This window comes from Scyliorhinus torazame, chromosome 1, assembly GCF_047496885.1.
Source record: "Scyliorhinus torazame isolate Kashiwa2021f chromosome 1, sScyTor2.1, whole genome shotgun sequence".
Lineage (NCBI taxonomy): Eukaryota > Metazoa > Chordata > Chondrichthyes > Carcharhiniformes > Scyliorhinidae > Scyliorhinus > Scyliorhinus torazame.
This window is the reverse complement of record NC_092707.1, coordinates 82,593,889-82,621,093: the sequence shown is the minus strand read 5'-3', so window position 1 is coordinate 82,621,093 and position 27,205 is coordinate 82,593,889. Positions and strand designations below refer to the sequence as shown.

At 48.3% G+C, this 27,205-nt stretch overlaps 1 protein-coding gene across 2 annotated transcripts in view; it reads left to right on the top strand.

Annotated features, from left to right (window-relative positions):
• Positions 1-10,375: 10,375 nt before the first annotated feature.
• kremen1 (kringle containing transmembrane protein 1) overlaps positions 10,376-27,205 on the top strand; it is a 264,680-nt gene continuing 247,850 nt past the window's right edge. For both annotated transcript variants that reach the window (XM_072497127.1, XM_072497136.1), the window contains exon 1: positions 10,376-10,607. In XM_072497127.1, the coding sequence (XP_072353228.1) occupies positions 10,526-10,607 (82 nt within the window). In that variant the 5' untranslated portion in view covers positions 10,376-10,525. The remainder of the gene's footprint in view (positions 10,608-27,205) is intronic.

Sequence of the window (27,205 nt, the reverse complement as noted above, 5' to 3'; positions counted from 1 at the left end):
GCGGCTTGAAACAACACTCTGTAGGCTTCCATAGTAACAAAGGGGTTTATTAAAGAAAGGCAAAGGCTGCTGTATGTACAGACACAGAACACTAAAGAATGGATCACCTCTGTGGCTCTGGGATCCACACTGTCTGGCTCCTGCTGCCAGAGCCCCACGCTTACTCACTATCGGTTGGTCCTTGCGTGCTTCTGTGCAATTGGCCCTGAGGTGGTCACATGGGCTGCCAGTCCCGCTCCCTTAAAGGGGCTGTGCTACCACACCCTACAGGGGTTCCCCTGAAGAAGGAGCAGTGCTCCGAAAGCTAGTGATTTAAAACAAACCTGTTGGACTTTAACCTGGTGTTGTAAGACTTCTTACTGTGCACACCCTATTTTGACTTTACAATGCCAGTTTTGACTTTCCGACTCCACACTGGCAAACTGTTGGTCTTTACCAATTGTTATGTTCCTTTATGTTCTACATTTCACAACTGCAGGAAGGACAAATTACTTCTCAGGTACAGTATTAAAATATTTTTGAAAGCATAGGCACTGTTATATCAACCTTGCTGTTGTTCATGTGACCGACAAGATAGCTGGGATAAATTATTGGTGCCCCGAATTTCCTCCATGTTCATTGCAGAATTCACCGGCACAGGGAATTCCGTGCAAGTTTCTTGGGTGAGTCTTGCCTTAAAGCAGCATAACAACTGGAGTTATGCTGTTCTAAAATAACTGTGCACAGCCTCGGGCCCAGGAAACTTTTTCCCCCCCATTGTTCTTTCACTAGAGGTGGGCAACACTGACAAGGCCAGCATTTGTTGAGTGTGTCCAGAGCCTGGGCCCCTGGATTACTGATCCAATGATAAAACCACTACACCACCGTTTCCCACATAGTGCCAAAGTAGTGCCAACTCTGAAGCCTTCAGTCTTCCTGGGGAGAGTAAGGGGAAACGGTAGATTTTTCTCGTGATGCATTTCTACTTTATCCACTCAGGGTGTCTGTCACTCTAAACTGAAGTGTCTCTTGCCAGAACCGCCTGTACCGATGAGGCAGAATCACGCCTAAAGGCTATGATTGCTTCACAGTAAGACGTCCTGTTAAAGTTGAAAGACTGGAAGATAGAATGGAGGGTAGCCAGGCATCAACCCATCTTGGGTGACATCCTTGTTGCCTGAAGGGAGGTGGCCCTGGTGCTCACTGCCAACCTCTTATGCCAAGCTATCTAATTCTCAAGTTTACGTGCCACTGCTTCTTCTCTTCCTCCATAAAGATGGCTTGAGGAGGTTGGGAATTCCATACCCACCCACCCCCCCCGCCCCTCCCCCCAGTATGTGAGGGGAATGGTGCGAATGATGAGGTGAGGAGGGGAGGAGAGGATCAGAAGATACATAGGTGGGGTAAGATTGTAGCACTGTGGGTTAACGGAACTGGTCCAAAGGGGGTGAAAAATCCAATGTCTGTGAAGCCAGAAAAAAATAAGTAATGTTTGGCGACTTTTGGAGCTCTTAACCTCTTCATATCCACCTGTATTAGGTGTCTAAAGGAGCTGCAGCATCTGGGTTGTACAGGTCTAACTTTTCTTGGATGTAGCGGTGACGTAGAATTGTTCCAGTGCAGAAAGAGGCCATTTGGCACATCGAGTCTGCACTGACCCTCTGAAAGAGCACTCCACCTAGGCACAGTCCCACGCCCTATCCCCATAACCCGACCTAACCTGCACATCCCTCGACACTAAGGGACAATTTACCACCTCCAATCCACCTAACCCGCACATCTTTGGACTATGGGAAGAAACCCGAGCTCCCGGAGGAAACCCATGCAGATATGGGGGAGGAAGTGCAAATTCTGCACAGGCACCAAAAGTCGGAATTGAACCTGTGTCCCTGGTGTTGTGAGGCAGAAGCGATCACCGTTGTGTCACTGTGCCGCCCTGTCAGAGCATAAAAGCCAGAAATTCCCAGTTACAATGCCACCTGCTCAGTTGTACACTTATTATAAAGGAACTTTACCCGATTGAGCAAAGGAATCTTCAAAGTTGTTCACTATTGTCTACCCCATCAATGATATATAAAGATAGCAATTCTGGGGCGGCACGGTGGTGCAGAGGTTAGCACTGCTACCTCACAGCGCTGAGGACCTGGGTTCAATCCCGGCCACTGTCCATGTGGGGTTTGCACATTGTCCCCGTGTCTGCGTGGGTCTCACCCCTACAACCCACAAGAGGTGCAGGCTAGGTGGATTGGCCACGCTAAATTACCCCATAATTGGAAAAAAAATTGAAATAGAATTGGGTACTCTTAATTTATTTTAAAAAACGATAGTAATTCAGTCTATATGTTTTTCCTCGCTTTTTATGCACAATAAGGGTATACAAGGTGAAAAGACGGAATAAATCCTGAGTTCTGTTTTCTTTGTACTGCTATTTTTGTTAGTTTTAGGGTCCATGAGGCCGCCACATCCCTCCATAACCACAAAAAGCAGGTGCGGTTGTGGACATGGCCTGCTTGCTCCAACACTGCTCTGATGAAACCACTGGGAGGCGCGCAAGAGCAGATCTGGTACTGGGTTCCTGTTGCTGCCACGATATGGATGTTCTTCACCGAGTAGCAGTGAGGCAGAGATTAAGGAACCCAGTGGTGAGAAATTTGAACCTCCATGACAACGTGAGGCTAAGCTTAATGCCCAACAAACAATAGATGTTGAAGCCCAGACTGTCAATGGGTGATCAAGCTAGATTTTCTAAATTCACCCTCCCGATGCAGTTGCACATATCTTTGGGGTATATATGGAGGATTCAGATGCAGAGGTCAGTGCACACCACGTTCCTTCCATTAAAATTAAACTAAACAGGCCGTCACCATTGCATTTTCAGAATGGCCTTAATGCCATCGTAAACTTCTTGCTTGCAAAATGACAACCATAAGGGAGCCAAGTCTTACGTCTGTGCAGTAAGACCAATCTAAAACAGTGGTCATAGACATTTCGGGCCCTGAGAGATGTAACATCAAGCGAAGCTGTGACTGGCTTTCATTACAAGATCTTCACTGAAAATGTATGGATGGAAGGATACTCGCGCTTTTTATGTTAAAACTCAGCAGCTGTGCTCTGTCTGGTGCAATGACATGTATCCCACTACTTACAGCCATCCCATTGCTCTGTCGACCTTGATCTGAATGATCCAAAACATCTGTACATAATGCATTTCTTTATCTCGTGAATAAGAATCAATGTGCATCATGAAAACATAGGAGGAGGAGTAGGTCAGGTATGTTCTAGCAAAAGTGAAGACATGTAATGTGTACTAAGCCAATAGACTAGTTAGCGAGCTGGAGATCCATTCTCTTCATTTTGCAATCCACTCATATCAGGATCAGATCCACCCCGCTCCCCTCCCCACTCCCCAACCCCCTACAGTTTATATCCAGGATCCAAAACCTGCTGCAGCCCTGGTCACAACCCTCTTGAATCCATAGCCTGAAAGCTGGCGTGTGAACCTTGCCACATCCTTTTCCGAACCTGCCTCCTGCTATCCATTGAACTCTGCCATAAAGCCACCTTATGTGCACAGCAACATAGACTCTGGCTGTCTCCTTGTCTTCACTCAGAATCCAACCCAACCATGTCCTTGTCCTGATCCTCGATGCAGTCTGGCAGCCTTCTGTCTTCACTCGCAATCATGTCTGCCGGTGACGTTTCCCTAACTGATAGCCCACCGCTCCATCATAACAACACGCCCTCTGGTCACAACACCCTGGTCTCTTCCCAACCAGACCCAGTGTTAACTCTTACTCTCAGAGTGATTATCCCGAGTTAAATAATTCCAGCAGCATGCTTTGTGTGGATTTAAAAATAAGTAAGGTTAATTATTATCACACACTCATTTGACTCACCACACTATCACTCACAAAGATTAGCTAAAAATGAGGGAAGAAAATAATACAATTACAATTCAATATCCTTTCAGTCTCTTTCATTGCAGATCTGTAGTTTCTTAGATGAGTTGATGCTTTGGTTGAAGTGAAGGTCTTGCAAACCAAAGGAGTTTCAGTTACCTGTGAAGCCCTTATAGTTGGTTGTCACGTGAACTTGAAGTTAGAAAAGTTTGAGGAGAGTCCCTCACTCACTTTGAAGGTATGGTTGTTTTTTACCTTGGTTGCTTAGTTGACATACAGCTGGGTCGATAGTTGTCAGATGGATTTCTGTCTCTGAGCAGCTTTCTGCTGAATTTTTGAAGTAAACAACAAAATGGCTGCTTCATCATGTGATTTGCGCAAGTTCAAAGTCCTTTGTTTTCAAAAAGACTTTTGAAATTTGCCCAGTGTAGTTTGATGAGAGTCCATCGCAATACAACAGAAAGTCAATGTGAATCCATTCACATTCATCGAACACATATTGAGTTTTAATGTTTCCTTTGTTCAAGGTGAGCGGGCTAGAAAGCAATGTTTTTTTTTGTTGATGGTCCATCCTTAAACAAAGGGTTGTGTGAGTTCTCTGGATGGCCAAGAACGTCCATATTCAATTAGACATTTGCTTGAGACATGAGACAGCACGGTAGCATTGTGGATAGCACAATTGCTTCACAGCTCCAGGGTCCCAGGTTCAATTCCGTCTTGGGTCACTGTCTGTGCGAAGTCTGCACATCCTCCCCGTGTGTGCGTGGGTTTCCTCCGGGTGCTCCGGTTTCCTACCACAGTCCAAAGATGTTCAGGTTAGGTGGATTGGCCATGATAAATTGCCCTTAGTGTCCAAAATTGCCCTTAGTGTTGGGTGGGGTTACTGGGTTATGGGGATAGGGTGGAGGTGTTGACCTTGGGTAGGGTGCTCTTTCCAAGAGCCGGTGCAGACTTGATGGGCCGAATGGCCTCCTTCTGCACTGTAAATTCTATGATAAATTCTATGATAACTCTATGTTCCTGTGTTATGCAACTTCTGAGCTCCCAGTGCCCTCTCACCCTGCTTTCTGGCATGGTGAGAAAAACGGCAGAAGGCATGACCTCCTGCTTCCCATCCAATGCCCCTTCCACCAGTTTATACCTGCTTTCAGACACCCTAGAACTGCTGGCTGCCCTCCCTCAGGAACCCTTGGAGGAGGAGAGAGAGAGCAAGAGAGAGAGAGCAACAGCGCATTCCAGATGAAGATACCCCATCATCTGATGTAACACTCACAGCCAACAGCTCAGCTATTGGAACAGCACATATTTCAGAGGTGCGGATGGGTTCGGGATCAATAGGGGCTGAGTGGACTGCAGCCGGGTCGGCGGGGCGGGGGCAGATGCTTGGTTTGCCAGACCACTGGAGGTGGCAGTCAGGTCCATGAAAGCTTGGCTCTCCCTCTCTGCAGACTCTACTCCTTACCCTGTTGTGCTGCAGACCCAGGGGCATTGCCAGTGCTGCCTCATACCTGTCGCAGTCTTTGTGCTGACAGGTCACCTGCTTCTTCATCATCCCATCAATGTTGCGATGAGAGGATGTGGCAACACTGTCTAGCAAATCCGGGACCTCACCACAACATTTCCACAAACACTGCCAAGTACTTCCAGGCATCTGGAACCAAAACGGTTCGTCAAAATTACACTAGCTCCAATTTGGGTACCTGATCCCTTAAGAAAAAAAGGGTGCACGGGACCAACTTGCAGCACAACCCTTTTTGTTTTGAGTGATCTATGAAGACTGTGCCAGGCCCTGTGGAGTCCAAAGTTGATATTCTGGTGTCACTTCAACTAATTGGGATCTCCTCAAAGCCTTCGGTTCACATTGGGGCTACCCCGTCGAGCGCCTTCTCCTCACAGAATGCCAGCGTTGCCATGCAGGCTGCTCCGGAAAGGGCTGGTGGTGCAGGGGACCCCACAATGAAATTAAATGAAATGAAAATCGCTTATTGTCACAAGTAGGCTTCAAATGAAGTTACTGTGAGAAGCCCCTAGTCGCCACATTCCGGCGCCTGTTCGGGGAGGCTGGTGTGGGAAAAAAGGGGGGCAAGGCCTCAGGCACTGCGCAGTGTAAGTTTCTGCCTGTTCATACCATTGCCTGTCCAATTCACATAAGTTCCGGATGCCCTGCAGATGGTGCTGGATTGAAATGGTTCCCCAATTACTGCAAATTGCCCACTAAAAGCCTTTCAGTGCAATGAACGGTACTTGCTGCTTATGCACCACTGCCCATAAAATCGGGGCTATGACCAATCCTCAAAAAAGGAGACAAGAGCAAATGCATTATTTAGAGATACTCTAAATAAGTATCTTTGTTAGACACTGCCGAGGGGAATTAAAAGATACATGCAAGTGATACTGCATGAAGAACAAGCTACTTTTAGACCAGAATGACGTAAGTTAGATCAACTGCCTGCGATGAGGCAGATTTTGGAGAAATTTATAGATCACAACATCTATTGTTACAACAATCTCATATATTTTAAGCAAGCATTTGACAGTGTACGGCGAGAAGGGAAATGGCATGTCTTGAGGATGTAAGGTGTTCCTGAGAAAGTGTCAGACTGATAGCAAACCTCTGTGACAATTCCCCGAGCGTCACTGGAGTGCACAAGAAAACTGGCAGAACGGCTTAGATCAACAGTTAGAGTGAGACAAAGATGCACATTGACACCTGATTTTTTTAAACTTGGTACTGGGAAAAGTTATGAATCTTGCACTAACTGATGGTGTTGGAGGAACCTATCAAGGAGCAAGATATTGAACAATCTCAGATTTGCTAATGACATTGACCTTACAGCAAGATCGAAAACAGATTTGCAAAGTGGTTGAGATTAACGTGGAGAAAAGTCAATTTGTTACGGATTAAGAAAGAAAAAAGTAATGTCTTTCAGGAAGCATAGGGGTCTGGGGGGGGGGGGGGGATAAATGCCCACATCACAGTGGAGAGGATGCAGTTAAACAGATGGAAACGTTTGTGTTTCTGTGTGGTTAGTATCAGCATTGACGAGAGTTGTGATGAAGATATGAATGAAAAAGGATTGAACTTGTGCCTGCTGCTTTTGGGTGATTGAGCAGGATGGGGAAGCAGGATGTGGACATTTAGGGAAAACAAGTGATGAAATAATGGCTATCTCCATATCATAACATGGATCTGAGTGGTGAAACATGGACAAAGTTGATAAACAAAAGAGACTAAATATGGAGATGAGTGGCTGAGAGAAATGCTGGGTGGATGTTCAGGATGCAAAGGATCAAGAATAATACAGTAAAAACATAGTTTATGCAGAAGATCCAAGAAAAATGAGTGATGATTTGAACAGACTTTCAAGAATGGAGACTGCTGGAATAACTTTTTCATGACCAGGGTACATGGATGAGGAACATGAGGGAGACCGAGGAAGCGGTGCACAGATAATGTGTTAAGTGCGACTTGTCACAGAAGGAGGTATAAATGATTGAAGGGGTAAGGCTAGTGGAGGGAATTCATTCAGCCCATTCTTATTGCTGAGCTGTTGTACAGGAATTTGGACCCAGCTGGTGGGGCATAAACCAAGTGATTTTACAACTAAAATAATAATAAGGAAAGAACTGCAGATTGTCTCTGGTGTTGGAACACTTCATACAATTCCAGGCTCAGCAGAAATTGTGAATTGTGATATACTCCTGACTTTTCAGTAGACTCATACAGGACCAAGGTTAGGGGAGCCAGTTTGGTGTCAAGTTTGTTTCTGCACAGATCTTTCATGGATAATGGACGGAATTTAATGCGCACCCTCAAGGTGAGTTTGGATGTGGGGGGCATTTAATCGGGCAGGAAAATGCTGGGGGTGGGGGAAGGCTCCCTCACTGCCTTCCCAGGTCTGCCATGTTTAGGTCTGGGCCAGGAAGGTTTGTGGTTAGCCCACCAGCCCCGACACCATTTGAGGTCATTAAGGGGTTATCAATATCAGCTTCGGGGTCCCATCCTGCGGCTATTAGCATTTCTCCAACCGAAAATGGGGGACTTGTCATGAGGGAAGCTTAAATAGTAAACCTTTATCATGTTTGTTTGCGGGCTTCCAGGTGTAAGGCACAAAATGAATGAGAGAGGGACTTGGGAAAGGGGTAGGGTTTGTGCTAAGAGCAACCCCCCCTTTTTTCTGACCCACTCCATCGCCAGCAAGTGACCCCCCCCTTCATTCCTATCCAGAGCCCCACAACATCCCTAGCCAGTGACCCGTCACCTCCATCCCCAGACATCGACCCCCCTCCATCCCAGCCAGGGATCTCCCTCCATCCCCAGCCAGAGCTCCCCACCATCCCTAGCCAGTGACCTGTCGCTTTCATCCCCAGCCAGGGACCCCTCCCCTCTATCCCCAGCCAGTGACCCTCCCCTCCATCCCCAGCCAGTGACCCTCCCCTCTATCCCCAGCCAGTGATCCTCCCCTCTATCCCCAGCCAGTGACCCTCCCCTCTATCCCCAGCCAGTGACCCTCCCCTCTATCCCCAGCCAGTGACCCTCCCCTCCATCCCCAGCCAGTGACCCTCCCCTCTATCCCCAGCCAGTGGCCCTCCCCTCCACCCCCAGCCAGTGACTCCCCATCCCCAGCCAGTGACTCCCCTCCACCCCCAGCCAGTGACTCCCCTCCATCCCCAGCCAGTGACTCCCCTCCACCCCCAGCCAGTGACCCCCCCATCCCCAGCCAGTGACTCCCCTCCATCCCCAGCCAGTGACTCCTCCCCTCCAACCCCAGCCAGTGACTCCCCTCCATCTCCAAGGCCAGTGAGCCCTCCCCTCCATCCCCAGCCAGGAATCTCCATCCCCAAGGCCAGTGACCCCTCCCCTCCATCCCCAGCCAGTGACCCTCCCCTCTATCCCCAGCCAGTGACCCTCCCCTCTATCCCCAGCCAGTGACCCTCCCCTCCACCCCCAGCCAGTGACCCCCCCATCCCCAGCCAGTGACTCCCCTCCACCCCCAGCCAGTGACTCCCCTCCATCCCCAGCCAGTGACTCCCCTCCACCCTCAGCCAGTGACCCCCCCATCCCCAGCCAGTGACTCCCCTCCATCCCCAGCCAGTGACCCCCCCATCCCCAGCCAGTGACTCCCCTCCATCCCCAGCCAGTGACTCCTCCCCTCCAACCCCAGCCAGTGACTCCCCTCCATCTCCAAGGCCAGTGAGCCCTCCCCTCCATCCCCAGCCAGGAACCTCCATCCCCAAGGCCAGTGACCCCTCCCCTCCATCCCCAGCCGGTGACCCCTCCCTCCATCCCCAGCCAGGGACCCTCCATCCCCAGCCAGTGACCCCTCCCATCCATCCACAGCCAGTGACTCCCCTCCATTCTGAGCCAGTGACCCCCCCCCCCCCCCACCCCCCATCCCCGCAACCCCTATCTCTCATCTGACCCTCACTCACCTGTAGCCTGGGTCCCTCACTAACTATAGGCCCTTGGTGAGTGCATTATTGGGGGGTGGGGGGTGGAGCCGCCGACAGTGCACTCACCAGGGGTCCAGCAACTCTCGGGGTGAGTGATTTCCACCCCCATGTGTCATTGAGGTGACCACAGGGAAGGCCCACTGCTGCCCTGACCTGCACTTATCACAGCTAACCTCCCTGGGAGGAGGTCAGGCGGGACTCTTGGCTGCCTCAGGCTGGCAGGTGAGGCTCTGTCACCCGGGTTCGATTCCGCCGAATGTCTCTCCTCTGTCTCTGGGGAAAACGCCGGAAAGCCCACATTATCTACATTGTGCAGTGTACAAGCAAACTGTTCCCCTTTGCTGCAGCAGCCTCGGCTCAGCCGGCGGGACTCCAGCTCCGGAATCAGAAGGTTACAGGTTGAGACTGGAAGCTGCCCCTGCAGGGCAGTGAGAAGGCAGAGAGCTGGCATTAGCTCCGAGGTGGCAATCCTTCAGCTGAGATGATGTTAATGCCATCCCTGAACCCACGTGCCCTCTTAGGTGAACATGAAAGATTCCGGGACATTATTTTCAAAGAGGTTTCCCCGCTGTCCCGGGCAAAATGTATCTTTCAACCTCGAGCAGAGAAACCAAAAGGCGAGTGGCTCACTTATTGCATGTTGCCGTTTCTGGGATCTTGCTGTGCACATTCCCACACTTCAAAAACATGTGCTTGATTGAGGATAAAGTGAACCTGGCCGTGCTGAAGAGAGTTAAAAGCCACTTTTCATCAGGGAGTGACAGTAATTGTTCTGGAATTCGGCAAGTTCAGTCCAACAGATATGTTATCCAGTGGGGTAACCGATGGGAAACACATTTCAAGGAAAAATCGATGTAATAAAGGCCGAATTGCGAAGAAGCTTGCCGGCAGGTGCAGAGACAGAGAGAGTTGGGTGCTGCTTGTGGCGAATAGTATTCCTGAAGCAAGTTTGAGCCAGGCTTCCTGTCACATGCTCGCAGTAATAGGATCCCTCCCTCCCCTCGGGCTCTTTCTGAGATACTGCTGGAGTTAGAGATCAGAGGGCTGGGAGGCGGCACTAACCAACTAACCTGACTTCCCAGCTTTGGAGTCGCCGGGTCGCCACCTGCCCTCCCTCGCCCTTCAGGCAGCCTCCCTCCTCTTTACACCGCCGCTCGCTGCCTCTCTCAGTCTGTGTGTCTGCCGGCTCAGCCATGGGTTACTGGTTAGAGGCTCTCGCCCTGTACATAGGACTCGACTGCCTGGTCACCCTCGGATGGGCAGAGTTGAACACCGGTGAGTCATTTCGCTGCCTGTTTGCACTGTTTGGCCCCACAAGCGGGCAGAGTATAACAGAGGGGTTAACACGATGTATATCTAAGTGAGTGAGTGAGTGAGTGGGAGGGTTCTCTCCTGACAGCACGGCGGGGGGATCCCATCTCCCACTCAGTCGGACAGTCCCTATTCCCCAGGGACAAGCGGCGCGTGTGTGTGTCTGGGTGGGTGTACTCTGTGCAAACCTGGAGAAGTAGAGGCGGACGCTCCGAACCCATCACTGTCAGGCTTCACAGCTCAGTGTTGCTAAAACAATCTTCTCTGATCTTTGGCGTGCATTTTACATGTGCGGTGTCGGGCAAATTGTTACATCTGCAGAAAACGCGAAATAGATAGATAAATGAATCAAGAAATAAACAGATCGACCAACAACCAGGTATCTAGACGTCTCGAAGGGCAGGTAAATATTTCGAGGGATAGGTGGATAAACATTTAGCTGGGGAAATATATAAAATTGATAAATGTATTGACAAACAGATAAGTATATAGTTAAACATATCGATTGATAAATGGCTACACCCATTGGATCATTTAGTAGGATGAGTGAGTATATATTCAGTGGAAATGCCGAGATCAACACATAGCTGGACTCCGAGGGGCTCATATTCATGCACAATATAGGTTTGCTGACTTGCTAACTATACATTGTTAGAAATGGGTTCTCCAGACCGACAACCTGTCAGTATTCTGTCTGTGTGTGTCTGAGAGAGCGAGGGGGTCAGTAAGTTTTACCTAACTGAACCTCTGGCCATGTCTCGCATCTGTCAGATAATCGTGGGTCCAATTCTATTTATATTTGGGAACCATTAAGATCAAAACGATGGGAAAGATGTCATTATAGATACCCCCCCCAGCCACTCTGTGAGCTCGCCATGTCATTCTTCCAGTGGATTTGAGATCTGTCGAGGCTCCGCAGTTCTGGAAAACGGTCGGTTCATCTTCCAGTTAAACATCTTTTAAGTCGCTTTTGGGTGGATTTTTGTTTTAAAGCGCAAAGGCAAGCGTTTAAGGAGCTTCTGCTGAAATGGTGCGTTGCAAGGATATGCTCTGGAAATCCAAATGTTCTCTTTAATGAAAGCCCCTCGCACTTCTCCAAAGTTAAGTCTGGAGCCCCCACGCTTGGATCTCATTAAGGAAAAGGGATTTCTTTATTTTGTTGCCACCGCTTGCCCCTGATTAAGTAACCGCTTTCTCTGGATCTTGGCCAGCCTGCCAGCCAGTGCCTTGAATGGCACCATCTGTGGACACACACATGCAGACGGTGCACATCACCCAAAGCTGCCGCTCCAACCCGCTCCCTGACGCGCTGTCTCTGACCACAGTCTGTTACATTGTTCAGCAGAGGGAGGCTGTGTCAAAACCGATCAGGACTCCATCAACTATAACAAATACACCCGGCCTGGCAAGACAAAAGTAGTTCAAATCTTTCATGTAAACGGCTGCATTGCTTGAAAGAGACACATGTTTTTTTTTTTTGGGGGGGGAGGCTATGGGGAGACGCGGGGTGACCGAATGGATGGGACAAGGAGGTAGCTCAAAGGGCCAGTATGGGTGCGATGGGCCGAAGGCTCCCCCGTGCTCGAAGATTCACTGATACAATATTATTTTCAGAAATAAGAATGACAAGGCCCCCTTGCCCCTGTGTTTCTGTGGGTATCGGATTCATTGACCTGAGCTAAGGTTTCCAGGTCCCCGCCGCCCCCGCAGGTCTGTGTGAAAGTCGGTCCCTAGATATATCGGAGGGTTAAAGGATGGCGGAGAGTTTGGCTACCAGCCGGGAGCTTGTGTTTCAGAGCACGCTCTGCCGATGCCTGACTCACACTGCGGAGACGAGGGTGCCAGTTAGAAAGAATCGAGCGCTGAGGTGATGCCTCCCGGGGTCAAATTGCCGATCGATACTCAATTTCCCACGCATCAACAGTGATCAGCTTGGATGAGACATCCCTACACAACGGCACGGTGGCGCAGTGGCTAGCGCAGCTGCCTCGGCACCAGGGACCCAGGTTCAGTTCCAGCCTTGGGGGACTGTCTGCCTGGAGTTTGCACGTTCTCCCCCGTGTCCGCGACACAGTACAAAGATGTGCAGGTCAGATGGGGTTCAGGGGATCGGGCGGGGGAGTGGGGTGAGGTGCACAGGGTTGTGCAGAATCCCCAACCGGAATTCCATGATTCTAACTGGAATCTATAGATCCCAGACCTTGGAGTGGGGAATCATTGGGCATAAAACAACAATATCATCACCCCTCACTGCATTAAAAAAAATCCCTCTCACACACACCTCCTGAATCTCTTGCCCAGACCCATAACTCTGTGTCCCCCTAGTCCTTGTACCATCAGCCAGTGAAAACAGGGTTTCCTTGGCTACCTTATCCAAACCTGTTGTACACTTCTACCAAATCTCCCCTCAATCTCCTTTGCTCCAAGGGGAACAACCTCAATCTTTCCAGCCTAACCTGGCAACTAAAATCCCCCTAACATCCTGGTAAATTATCCTTTGCACCCTCTTAAGGACTTTCACATCTTTGACAGCACCAATTAGTTCAAGACATTAGTTGAGAAGAATACAGCTGCTGATTTTACTTTAAATCATTCAAATAATAATATTTCACTGCCAACCACAGCCCGGCTTCATACCTGAATTTTAATTATTTCTTAAAGTGACGACGTCACAATCAGTAATCTGAGTTTGGTCATTTTAGTGATTAAATTACTAGACCAGTAACCTTGAGGACCAGACCAGTAATCCAGGAAATGTGGGTTTAAATCTCACCGTGGCAGTTTGAGAATTTGAATTTTGTTTTTGCTGGCGTCAATAAAAGTGACTGCTGAGGATGTCGGGTTGAACTGAATGCTCTTCTTGTTCACTCATGCCCCCTTTAAGGACATTGCTCTGTCTGGTTTATGTGTGGCTCCGTTCCCACACTTGTGTGGCTGACTGTCACTTACCCTCGAAAGAGCCTGAGCTACTCTCCTCTATTAACTCAGTACCAGTGATTGAAGAAGACCCTCCGTACCTTCTCAGAGCAACAAGACATGAAAAATAAATAGAGTCATAGTCATACAGTACAGAAAAGGCCCTTCAGCCCATTGAGTCTGCACCGACAAGGCTACACTGAACCCACTTTCCAGCATTTGGTCCACAGCCTTGAATGCCGTGACATTGCAAGTACTCATCCATATACCTTTAAAGGTTGTGAGGTTTCCCATCTCTACCACCCCCCAGGCAGTGCATTCCAGACTCCCACCACTCTGGGTGAAAAACACTTTCCTCAAATCCCGACTAAACCTCCTGCCCCTCACCTTAAAATTATGCCCCCTCGTTATTGACCCTTCAACTAAGGGGAACAGCTGCATCCTATCCACCCTGTCCATACCCCTCATAATCTTATACACCTCAATCAGGTTCCCTCTCTGCCATCCCTGCTGTAAAGAAAACAACCCAACCTTATCCAGCCTCTCTCTCCATAGCTCCAATGCTCACATCCTGGTGAATCTCCTCTGCACCCTCTCCAGTGCAAATATTCTTCCTATAATGAGGCAACCATGACTGCCCAAAGTACTCCAGCTGTGGCCTAACCAAAGTTTTATACAGCTCCAGCATAACCTAAATACCAGACTTTCCAGCAATGCCCCCTCCCAAGCATGCGTTTCAATATAAACAGTGTTCACATCTGTGCAGCTGCAACTGGCTTCTGTTCTGACAGCCGCTGCTGGCATTAAAACCCGAATCAATGCTGAGGAAAAGCACCTCATCAACAGAGAGAGAGGGAGAATGAAAACCAACAGACACCTGGAGAGATTTCAAGGCAGTAATCTAATCCTGCAACTTCAGTTCATGATTACAAACTGCTCAAGCTTTGCTCGTGAAATCTGTCATGTCAGTGTACCCTTCAATTAGCCTAGTGCCTTGTAATCCTTCCCAGATAGCCATTATTTTCTACATACTGCGCCCATAAATAAAAAGGAATGGGTTATTGTTCATTTAACTCTCTCGTCTTATCAGTCACCCTATTCAAATCCTGGTTCAGTGCCATACTAATCTTATTAAGTATCTTTAGTTCCTGCCATTGCGTATGAACCCACACAACAACATTTGGGCTCAGTCGGAGGACTGGAAGGAATCATTAACCACATGAAATATGAGTAAGATATAAGCTCCAATTATAAAAAGAGGCAGTTATGCCTCTACAGCAATATTTGAATTTATATGGTGGTAGTGCCCTGTCGTAAGCAACGTTTGAAAGCAACCATTGTTACAGAGGCAATTATGCCAGCCATTTGTTGCACATCCCACAAGAAACAGTGAGAAGTTTTGATCAATGCTGTTGTTAAGAGAGGGATGCTAGCCAGGGGAATTGCTGTGGGATCTTTCATATTCATTTGAATAGGCAAAACTGTGCCTAGTTGAATATCCCATTTAAAGGACACCGACGCTCACAATGCAAAAGCTCCTGCAGTACTGCCTTTGATGTTAGCCTAGATTATGGCCAATGTTTCCTCTGAGCAGAAATACTGGTTATGGAGCTCAAATTCACAATCTTCTCAACCAAAACTGGAGTGGTGATGGCAACAGGAAGAAGTTCATAGAAATAAGTTTTAGAAGAATGTTCACGGCATTTCAAACACTCCCGGCCATCTATTACACCCTCTATAACACATACGTGGCTGCACAGTGGTCAGCACTGCTGCCTCACAGCTCCAGAGACCCGGATTCAATTCCGGCCTCGGGTGACTGTGTGGTGTTTGCATGTTCTCCCCGTGTCTGCGTGGGATTCCCCCGGGTGCTCCATTTTCCTCCCACAATGCAAAGATGTGCAGTTTAAGTGGATTGACCATGCTAAATTTCCTTAGTGTCCAAAAGTTTAGATGGGGTTACTGGGTCACAGGGATAGGGTGGAGGCATGGGCTTAAGTAGGGTGCTTTTTCCAAGAGTTGGGTTAGCCCCAATGGGCTGAATGGCCTCCTTCTTCACTGTAGAGATTCTATACGTACTCGCCATATAACATTCTGACATGAAAGCCATGGGCGAGCGTCTACGGTCCGCCAGCCGCATTTTCCTGGCAATGGGATTCTTCATTCCCCCACCTGCCAATGCGACTTCCCATTGTGGCCACCCTACGCCACCAGCAAACCCGTGGGCATGGGTGCGCTGCCGGTGCAATGGAGAATCCCACCCATGATGTTTGCCTACATTCTTCCTTTTTAATAACGTTTTGCTGGGGAGTCAGTAACTTAGTACAAGTTTGCTCTTTCCCTGCTGGTCCCTGGGTTCAAATCCAGACAGGCGGGGAGAATAAAAGTTTTCCTTTTCAGCCAGCAGTATGCGAAATGAGTTAGGGCGTCTGGTCATGTGGATACAGGCTCACTGCAAAATGCTACCCTTGGTTAGCCTGAATGTTCATCCCCATAGTATGACTTGTGATGCAGTGGCGAGACCATTTACTGAATTATCACTCATGCCTGAAGGAAACTCCTTCTTAGTTTCTTCCAAATTCAATCAGCCCGGGACTAATTTAAAAATTAGAATGAATGATCTGATTCATGTATTGGATAAACAATACGCTGAGAAGTCTCTGGCCTAATGCAGAGAGGTAGATTTGTACATGACAAGACACCCAAAATTAATTCCTCTTCATGCAATTTATAGAATGGATTTTGTTTTAACTAAGCACAAAAATTGAAAATATTGAATAATAGCAGTTTTGCTCACTGTAGGAAAATAGGTGAGAGTGGTTTGGCCGTCTCTCATACATTCCAAATAAAATGGGTGCCTGATCTTCTGTTTACACACTGCAGATTAAATAGATTTTTTGGGCCGGATTCTCCATTGGCTGATGTTGAAATCGTGAATCGCAATTGGTTCCAATGCCAAAATCGCGGCGGGCGCCGATGTGACGCCAAATCGCAATTCTCGATCACCTCGACAGCGACGTCAATGCAGCCCGGAACGGGCATAAAGTAAACACCATTGGCATGTCATTAACGGGCCCAACCCGGTGTTCTCCCGGACCTCTGTGATGATCCCCATCCAATAGGCCGAATTCCAGACGGCACGGTTCACTTGTGCTTTTAAAATTCGAGAAATCGGCGTCTTGGCTGCTGAGGGAGAGGGAGGGCGTACGGAAAGTGTCCAACACTGTCATTGCTTGCTGGCCGCTGGCCGAGGGGCTTCTCGGGCCAAGGGTGTAGCGGGGGATGGCAGGAGGTGGGCTGTGGGGTCGGGGTGGACAGGCATGGAACACCTTTGCTGCAGCTGGCAAGGCAGCCATGCAGCTGTGCACATCGCTGACAGCTCACTGTGAACCTGGGGCCAAGGGCCGTATAGCTATCCCCCCAGGTAACCCCCCTTGGTGCCCGCGGGCCCCAGCTGACCCATCAGTTGCATGGGCGCGCTCCAGCACAACCAGTGCCATGTTGTTGGCTGGGATTGTATTGTGTATATGTGTCTGCAGCTTCTCAGCCTCCCGAGTGTCAATCTCAGACCCGGCGAATCGCGCACCGCTTTTCATTGGAATCGATTTGTGTTCCACGTGGCGCTGGTTCTAGCCCCTCCACAATTGCTGAATTGGTCCAGGTTCGGCGCCAGTTTTGCTGTCGTAAAAGTCCACAGATTCAGCCCTGGGATCAACACGTATTCTCAGAAATAGAGAATCCTGCCCCTGATCCTTCACCACCCATTCTAAACCCCAAGTGAAATGGGTGCTCTGTGTCCTCCAACACCCATTGTACATCACTCGTGAAACAGGCGCTTGATCCACCATCATAGTTCGTGTCACCTGTTCTTTGAATTTTCCTGGGATTTATAAATAGGGGCATAGAGCAAGGCCATTATGGAAATCCTGTACAAAACACTGCTTTGTCCTCAACTGGAGTAATGGCGTCGCGTTCTTGCCACCACACCTGAGGAAGGATTTGAAGGTTTTGGAGAGGGTGTTGGAAAGAAATTCAGGAGAGTGGCTCCAGGACTGAGGAGCTTCAGTTATGTGGATTGATTGGAGAAAGAAAAGTAATGCGGGGTTGTTTAAGTTCACCTAAGCAGGGAGCCGGGACTCCAGCCCAACACTGTATTTTAATGATGGCATCTGCAACATTGTGGCATTCCCTCAGTGTTGTTTGAACTGTGTGGTCAAGTACGAGAATCAGACTTGATTCTACAATCTTCTGACTTTGAAGTTACTGGTTGAACCAAGCTGATACTTGCGTACGGCAGTCAACTGTAACTTCTCATTACTAATAACAAGAACAAATACAGTCATAGAATGGTTACAGCACAGAAGAAGGCCATTTGGTCCATCCTGTCTGTGCTGGCTCTCTGCAAGAGTAACTCACCTCAACCCACTTTTGTCAAATCTCCTGTTAATCTTCTCTTCTCCAAGGAGTACAGCACTAGCTGCTCTAGTCTATCCACATAACTGAAGTTCCTCATTCATAGAACCATTCTCGTGAACTTTTTATTGCACACTCTCTGATACATTCACATCTTTTCTAACGTGTGATACCCATATATAGGCATTATACTCCAGTTGAGACTGAAGTAATGTTTTAATAAGATCTATCATAGCTTCCTTTGATATTCTATTCTACTGTTTATGAAGCCCAGTATCTAAAATGCTTTATTAACTGTTTTCTCAACCTACTCTGCTACCTTCAATGTTTTTACACATATACCCCCAGGTTGCTCTTTTGAATTCATTTATTCATGGCACATGGCTGTCACTAGATAGGCAGCATTTATTGCCCATCCCTTGAGAGGGTGGTGGTGACCCATCATCTTAAACCTCTGCAGGCCATGTGGCATAGATACACCCATAGCGTTGTTCGGAAGGGAGTTTCAGGATTGTGACTGATAAACAGTGAAGGAAAGGGGTTATAGTTCCAAGTTAAGATGGTGTGTGGCTTGGAAGGGAACTTGGTAATGATGTTCCCATGCATCTGCTCGTACATGGTACAGGTTGTGGATTTGGATGGTTCTGTCAGAGGAGCTTTGGTTAGTTGCTGTACCTTCAAGATGGTACACACTGCCACCATTGTGAATTGGTGTTGGAGCGGGTGAATGTTGATAATGGGGGATGTGGGACCAATCAGGTGGACTGCTTTGTCCTGGATGGTGCCGAACTTCTTGAGTGTTGTTGGAGCTGCACTCATCCAGGCAGGTGGACTTGTGCCTTGTAAATGGAGGACAGGCTTTGAGGAGTCAGGATGTGAGCTCCTCGCCACAGAAATCACAGCCTCTGACATGCTCTTATAGTCATAGTATTTACATGGCTGGTCCGATTTGGATTCTGGTCAATGATAATCCCCACAATGTTGATACAGCTTTGCCCCTGCATTCCCTTTAGAATTATACCTTTATTTTATATTATCTCTCCTCATTCTTTCTACCAAAATGAATCACTTCACACTTCTCTGCATTAAATGTCATCAGCCGCTTGTCCGCCCATTCCACCAGCCTGTTTATGTACTTCTGAAGTTTAACACTTTTCTTCTCTCTGTTCACAATAATCCTAACGTTGTGTCACCCTCAGATTTTGAAATTGTGCCCTGCACATCCCAATCTAGGTAATTAATATATATCAGGAAAATCAGGGGCGTTAACACCGACCCCTGGGGAACTCCACGACCAAACATCCTCCAGTCTGAAAACAACTGTTCACTACTACTCTCGGCTTCCTGTCACTCAGCCAATTTTATAAGCATGCTGCTGTGGCTGTTCTTTTATTTCATGAGCTCTAACTTAGCTTACAAGCCTGTCATTTGGTACTTTGTCAAATGTGTTTTGGAAGTCCATATACATCACATCAACTTCATAAATCCTCTTCGACCCTTTCCATTACCTCATCAAAACACGCAAGCGTTAGTTAAGCATGATTTACCCTTAACAAATCTCTGCTGCCTTTCCTCAATTAACCCATATTTGCCCAGGTGAATGTTAATTTTGCCCAGAATTATTATTTCAAAATGTTTCCCCGCCACTATAGTTAAACAAACAATCCTGTTGTTGCTGCGCTTATCTTGACACTCTTTTTTTGAGTGAGAATATAATATTCACAGTTCTCCAGCCCTTTGGCACCACTGTGTCCATTGAATCCCTACAGTGCAGAAAGAGGCCATTTGGCCCATCAAGATTGCACCGACCCACTGAAAGAGGACCCTACCTAGGCCCACTCCCTCGCCCTATCCCCATAACCTCAGTTAATCTGCACATCTTTGGACACTAAAGGCCAATTTAGCAAGGCCAACCCACCTAACCTGCACATCTTTGGACTGTGGGGGGAAACTGGAGCACCCGGAGGAAACACACGCAGACACGGGAGAGCATGCAGACTCTGCACAGACAGTCACTCAAGGCATTAATTGAACCCTGATCCCTGGCATTGTGAGGCAGCAATGCTAACCACTCTGCCACCGTGCCTATATTTGAGAAAGATTGAAAAATGATGGCCAGTTCTCTCGTAATTTCCACCTTAACTCCCCTCAGTATCCTCAGACGCATCCCATCCGTGGCAGAGCCGACTTTTCTAATACCTTTTCGTTCTCAATGCTTAGCCCATCAAGTGTTTCAACTATACTTTTATAGTACCTTGGGCAACATCATCTTCCATTCTGCAGACGGGTGCAAAGTATTAATTCATTGTCCCTGTCCTCAATGCATAAATCACCTTTTAGATCCATAATCAGCCCCAATCCTCCTTTTTACCACCCTTTTACAATTTATAATCGATAGACGACTTTTGGATTTTTTAACTGTTAGCTGCCAGTCTCTTCCCGTACACTCCCTTTGCTTCTCATTTTTCACTTGCCCATATTTACAAATCACACTGAGAAAACTATATTTTCCCATGGTTTTATGGTTTGGTTAAATAACAGTGAAAAATAAACACAAGAACAAAACTGGCCAATTGTTACAGAATGATTTTCTTTACCCTAATACCTTCGCAGATCCATTAATTCATCCAGTAAGGTTTAGGGAAATTGATATGTATATTTTTATGCCCACGGTGATTGTATCACTGTAGAAATGTATTTCAGTCAAGTCAAGGTCATCAACTCACTTCCTGCCCATTCATTTATTTATTTTTCACCCTGTGAATATCTTGGGATCAGAGAAATGATAACCACAAATCCCTCCAGATATCAAGAACTTGCTTGAAATCCTTAAAGTTTCCTGTTTGGTTACCATTCTGGAAATTTGATTCATATGTTAATCATTGTTTATTTACTTTAGGTCTCATTATCATGAATCAATGCCACTTGTTTTGGAAAAGTCTGAAGAATCATACCATTTCCCAGCATATTGTACCCCTTCGTAATCCTGAAATTGTCCATTAGACCTTCCCTTAGACTTCTCTTCTGAAAGTATGCAAGTCCCAGCATACAGACTGTGCAAATTAACAATGGGAAATGAACCCAAAGCTCCAAATCCAGCGTAACTCCTCATTGACTTGCATTCACTTGATAATTGCTGTGAAATAGACCACCACAGTAGATGATGTGGGAAAAGGGAATGAGCAATGCTGGAGGTTCAGGGTCAAGGCACGCTATGAGGACAGTCGGTGTAGGGAGAATGGGCAGGCTACCTTTATATCAGACATGCGCCATGAACCAACTTTGGAATGTTTCTTGCTATCACTCAGTGGAATGTATCCATTTTCTAGTCTGGTGTCTTCCAAGTGATGGTCGCTGAAACTCAAATGAAACAGGACAAAGTAATTCCAAAACTGCCACTGAAGTTTAGGGTGCAGATGAAATTCACATAATTCACCACCTTTACTCTCATTGTTAGATTACGTCCTTGGAATTGCTCCCAGATATCCATTACGCACCCACAAACTGAGATAGCACGGTAGCACAGTGGGTGGCACTGTTGCATCACGGCGCCAGGGACCCGGGTTCGATTCCTGACTTGGGTCACCGTCTGTGCGGAGTCCGCACGCTCTCCCCATGTCTGCATGGGTATCCTCAGCGTGCTCTGGTTTCCTCTCACAAACCCTGAAAGGCGTGCTTGTTAGGTGAATTGGAAATTCTGAATTCTCCCTCAGTGTACCCGAACAGGCGCTGGAGTGCGGCGACCAGGGGAGTTTCACAGTAACTTCATTGAAGTGTTGATGTTGAGACACTAATGAAGATTATCAGATATTATGTAAGCGTATACAGCAATATTGTATGAATAGAGATTGCCATGAGCCGAACAGTTTAAATCCATGCCACATGCTGATTACCATTGAACTGTTACACTAATGATCATTATCTGTTGCATTAACTACCATAGATTTTCACGCTAAATGCAATCAAGCAGTTGATGCTACAGATTTTTCTCTGAGCAATGTTACCATTTCAATACCGATCTAGTTTATTTTTGCGCCAACTTGATTGGAGCTGTTTGTAGGCCAGGTGTGAGTCCAGCCCATAGTCAATGTCACATTGCTCCAAGTACTTACGAGTTTCATAATGAGCGATCTGGTAAAATGTTGCTTCCTTTTTTATTCAGAATGGAAGTGTGGCATTGTGACATTTTGTTCCCACACCAAACCTTTACAATGATTAATACAGGACACCGGCTTCAATTGTGTCTAATTCTACACTTGATTTTTTTCCAAGTGGTGAATTTTCAATAATTAATTCATGGGATGTAGGCGTCGCTGGCAAGGCCAGCATTTATAGCCAATCCATAATTGCCCTTGAGATGGTGGTGGTGACCTCTCTTCTTGAACTGCTCCAGTCCCTGAGGTGTAGGTACAGCCACAGTGCTGTTAGGGAGGGAGTTCCAGGATTTTGACCCAGGGACAGTGAAGGCGATATATTTCCAAGTCAGGATGGTGAGTGGTTTGTGGGGGAAACTTCCAAGTGGTGGTGCTCCCACCTCCTCCACAATAGTCCTCAATACCGGGGCCCCACAAGGCTGCGTACTTAGCCCCCTACTCTGCTCCCTGTACACACACGACTGTGTGGCAAAATTTGGTTCCAACTCCCACCTACAAATTTGCTGATGATATGACCATAGTGGGCCGGATCTCGAATAACGACGAGTCTGAATACAGGAGGGAGATAGAGAACCTAGTGGAGTGGTGCAGCGACAACAATCTCTCCCTCAATGCCAGCAAAACTAAAGAGCTGGTCATTGACTTCAGGAAGCAAAGTACTGTACACACCCCTGTTAGCATTAACGGGGCCGAGGTGGAGATGGTTAGCAGCTTCAAATTACTAGGGGTACACATCACCAAAAATCTGTCCTGGTCCACCTACGCCGACGCTACCACCAAGAAAGCACAACAGCGTTTAGACTTCCTCAGGAAACTAAGGAAATTCGGCATGTCCACATTAACTCTTAGCAACTTTTACAGATGCACCACAGAAAGCATCCTATCAGCTGCACCACAGCCTGGTATGGCACCTGCTCGGCCCAAGATCGCAAGAAACTTCAGTGAGTCGTGAACACAGCCCAGTCCATCACACAAACCTGCCTCCCATCCATTGACTCCATCTACACCTCCCGCTGCCTGGGGAAAGCGGGCAGCATAATCAAAGACCCCTCCCACCCGACTTACTCACTCTTCCAACTTCTTCCATCGGGCTGGGGATACAAAAGCCTGAGAACACGCATAAACAGACTCAAAAGTACCTTTTTCCTTGCTGTTACCAGACTCCTAAACGACCCTCTTATGGACTGACCTGATTAACATTACACCCCTGAATGCTTCACCCGATGCCAGTGTTTATGTAGTTACATTGTGTACCTTGTGTTGCCCTAGTATGTATTTTCTTTTCTTTTCATGTACTTAATGATCTGTTGAGCTGTTCACAGAAAAATACTTTTCACTGTACCTCGGTACATATGACAATAAACAAAATCCAATCCAATCCATGTGTCTGCCACCCGTGTCCTCCTAGATTGTAGTGGGTGTGGGTTTGGAAGATGCTGACAAAGGAGCCTTGGTGAGTCCCTGCAGTTCATCTTGTAGATGGTACACACTGCTGCTACTGTGTGCTGGTGCTGGAGGAATCAAGCAGGCTGCTTTGTCCTTGATGGTGTCAAGCTTCTTGAGTGTTGTTGGACCAGCACTAATCCAGGCAAGTGGACAGTATTCCATCATACTCCTGATTTGTGCCTTGTAGATCATTTGGGAAATCAGAAGGTGAGTTACTCTCTGGGCGGGATTCTCCGACCCCCCCGGCGGGTGGGAGTATCGCCGCATCGCCGCGCGAATCGCGCCACGCCACCCCGACGCGCGAATCACGCCACGCCGCCCCGACACCAGGATGCGATTCTCCCACCCCTGTGAAAATGGGCGCACGCGAATGGCGCCGGGCTGCACGGAGAATCGCCACAAACGGCCGTAGCGGCAATCCGCCCGCGACGCCGCGATTCTCCGGCCCGGATGGGCCGAGTGGCCGTCCGAAAAAATCCAAGTCCCGCCGGCGCCGTTCTAACATCGGGGTTGAAGGGTCCGGGGCGGCCTGTTGGGGGTGGGGGAGGAGGGGTCCAACCCCGGGGAGGCCCTCTGTAGTGGCCTGGCCCGCGATCGGGGCCCACCAATCGTCGGGCCGGCCTCTCTGGTTGCGGACCTCTTTTCTTCCGCGCCGGCTCCTGGATCCCTGCGCCATTTGGCGTTGAGGCAGGCGCGGGGATGACGGCCAGTGCGCATGCACGAGTTGGAGCCGGCCCAACTGTGCATCCGTGGACCCCACTGCACCGGGTCGACGCCGGGACCGGCAGCTGGAGCGGCATGGGCCGCTTCAGCGCTGTGCTGGCCCCCCCAGGACCCGAGAATCGGGTCTCGGAACCGGCGCCGGAGTAAAGTACTCCCGTTTTGGCGCCGGCACTCTGGCGCCGGACCAGAGAATCGCGGCCCATGTCTCTGACCTGACCTGATAGCCACAGCATTTATATGGCCAGTTCAGTTTCTGGTCAATGGTAATGTTCAGGATGTTGATAGTGGGAGGTTCAGCCATTGAATGTCAATATCCAGCCCAAGCCTGGATATTGTCCAGGTCTTACTGCAGTTGGATAGTATGGACTTCCTCAGTATCTGAGGAGTCGGTAAGTGTGCTGAACATTGTGCAATCATCAGCGAACATCCCTGTTTCTGACCTTAATATAGTTGGAAGGTCATTGATGAAGCAGCTGAAGATAATTGGGCCTCAGACACTATCCTGAGGAACTCTTGTAGTGATGTTCTCGAACTGAAATGATTAACCTCCAACGACCACAATCATCTTCATTTGTTTTAAGCGTGGTTCCAGCCAGTGGAGAGTTCCCCCCTGATTCCAGTTGACTCCAGTTTTGTTCGGGCTTCTTGATGCTACACTTAGTCAAATGCTGCCTTGATGTCAAGGCAGTCAACCTCACCTCTGGAGTTCAGCTCTTTTGTCTATGTTTGAACCAAAGTTGCAATGAGGTCAGAAGTTGAGTGGCGCTGGCGGACCCCAAACTGAACATGATTGAGTAGGTTATCGCTCAGCAACTAATGCTTGATAGCACTGTTGATGACCCCCTCCATCACTCTGCTGATGATTGATAGGAGACTGATTGGGTAGTAATTGGCTGAGTTGGATTTGTCCTGCTTTTTGGTTCAGGACATAATATGGCAATTTTTCACATTTCCAGATCGATGCCAGTGCTGCATCGGTACAGGAACAATTTGGCTAGAGGCGCAGCTAGTTCTGGAGTGTAAGTCTTCAGTACTATTGCCAGAATATTGTCAGGGCCCATAGCCGTTGATGTACCCAGTTCCTTCAGCTGTTCCATGATATTATGCAGAGTGAATTGAATTTGCTGAACACTGGCATCTGTGATGCTGGGGACTTTCAGAGAAGACTGAGATGGATCATTCACTTTGGCTGAAGATATTTGCAAATGATTCAATTGCTTACATTTTGCACTGATGTGCTGGACTCATTGAGGTTCGGATATTCGTGAAGTCTCCTGCTCCAGTGAGTTGTTTAATTGTCCATCACCATTAACGGCTGGACGCGGCAGGACTGCAGAGTTTAGATCTGATCCGTTGGTTGTGGAATCACTTAGCTCTATCTATCACTTGCTGATTATGCTGTCAGGCATGCAAGTAGTCCTGTGTTGCAGCTTCAACAGGTTGACCTCATTTTTAGGTATACCTGGTTTTGCTCCTGACATGTCCTCCTGTCTTCTTCATTGAACTAGGGTGGATCTCCTGGCTTGGTGGTAAGGATAGAGTGGGAATATGCCAGGCCATGAGGTTGCAGATTGTGGCTGAGTACCATTCTGCTACTGCAGACGACCCACAGCTCCTCATGGATGCTCAGCCTTGATTTGCTAGACCCATTCAAAATCTATCCCATTTCGCATGGTGATAATGCCATACAACATGATGGAGCATGTCCTCAGTGTGAAGTTGGGATATCGCCTCCACAAGGACTGTGCGCTGGTCACCCCTACTGGACACTGTCATGGACGGGTTCATCTGTAGCAGGATGGCTGGTGAGGATGAGGCCAAGTATGGCTTTCCCACGCCACCTTCCACCGACCCAGTCTAGCAGCTATGTCCTTTGGGACCTGATCAACTCTGTCTGTAGTGGTGCTGCAGGACCACTTTTGGGGCAGCATTTTATGCTCCCCCATGGCAGGTTCTTCGGAAGGGGGAGGCTCGGATCTCACTTTCATTCACTGACTAAGACCCTCAAATGGCCACTTAACAGCTACTTAGGTGCCTTGTACCACCCAACATCAGTTTTTAGGATGGCGGGTAGTGTGGGAAACTGACAAAAAATCTTTTCACATCTTGGATTGGAAGATGGGTGGGTGGAAAGACCGGTGGGGGTGTTGTTGCCCCACTTTGAAGGCCCTCTCAGAGTTGGGACACCCTCCCTTCCGGGATGTTGGATCTCCGGGCCCCATTCCTCCCCTGTCATATTCCCCCTCAATGACACGATCATCCTCTGCTTGTCCTCCCAGGATGCCCTCTACCCTCCCATCATCAAGACCCTCCGGACTTTTCTTTTCAATGGTCCCAGGATTTAGTACCATGTCTGGCCACAGCAGTGCTGTACTACACCTGGCCGGGTAAATTCCCAGGATATAGCAGCACGTCTGGCCACCACAAAGCTGTACCTGGCCGAGTTGGGGAGTTGTCAGCCAATCAGATTGGCCGACAGCAGTCACGGGCGGGACTTCCTTCCAAGGGCAGGGGGAAGTCCCACCCACTGCCAATCAACGCTCGAGTGAGCGTTAAATGGTAATGGGAGTTTGAGAGATCGCCCGCCTTCTGTGAAATCCTATCCATGGTGATGAATGGTGAAGTTTACACCCTTGCCATCCTCAGTTCTTCCTCCAAGTGGTGTTCAACATGGAGGAGTACTGATTCATCAGCTAAGGGGTGGAGGGTGTGGGGTAATCAGCAAGAGGTGTCCTTGTCCATGTTTGACTTAATGCCACAAGACTTCATGGGGTCCAGAGTCAATGTTGAGGACTCCCGGAGAAACCCCCCCCTGGCTGTATACTAATGCGCCGCCACCTCTGCTGGGCCTGTCCTGCTGGTGTGACAGGACATACCAGGGTTGGTGATGGTGGTGTCTGTGACAAACAT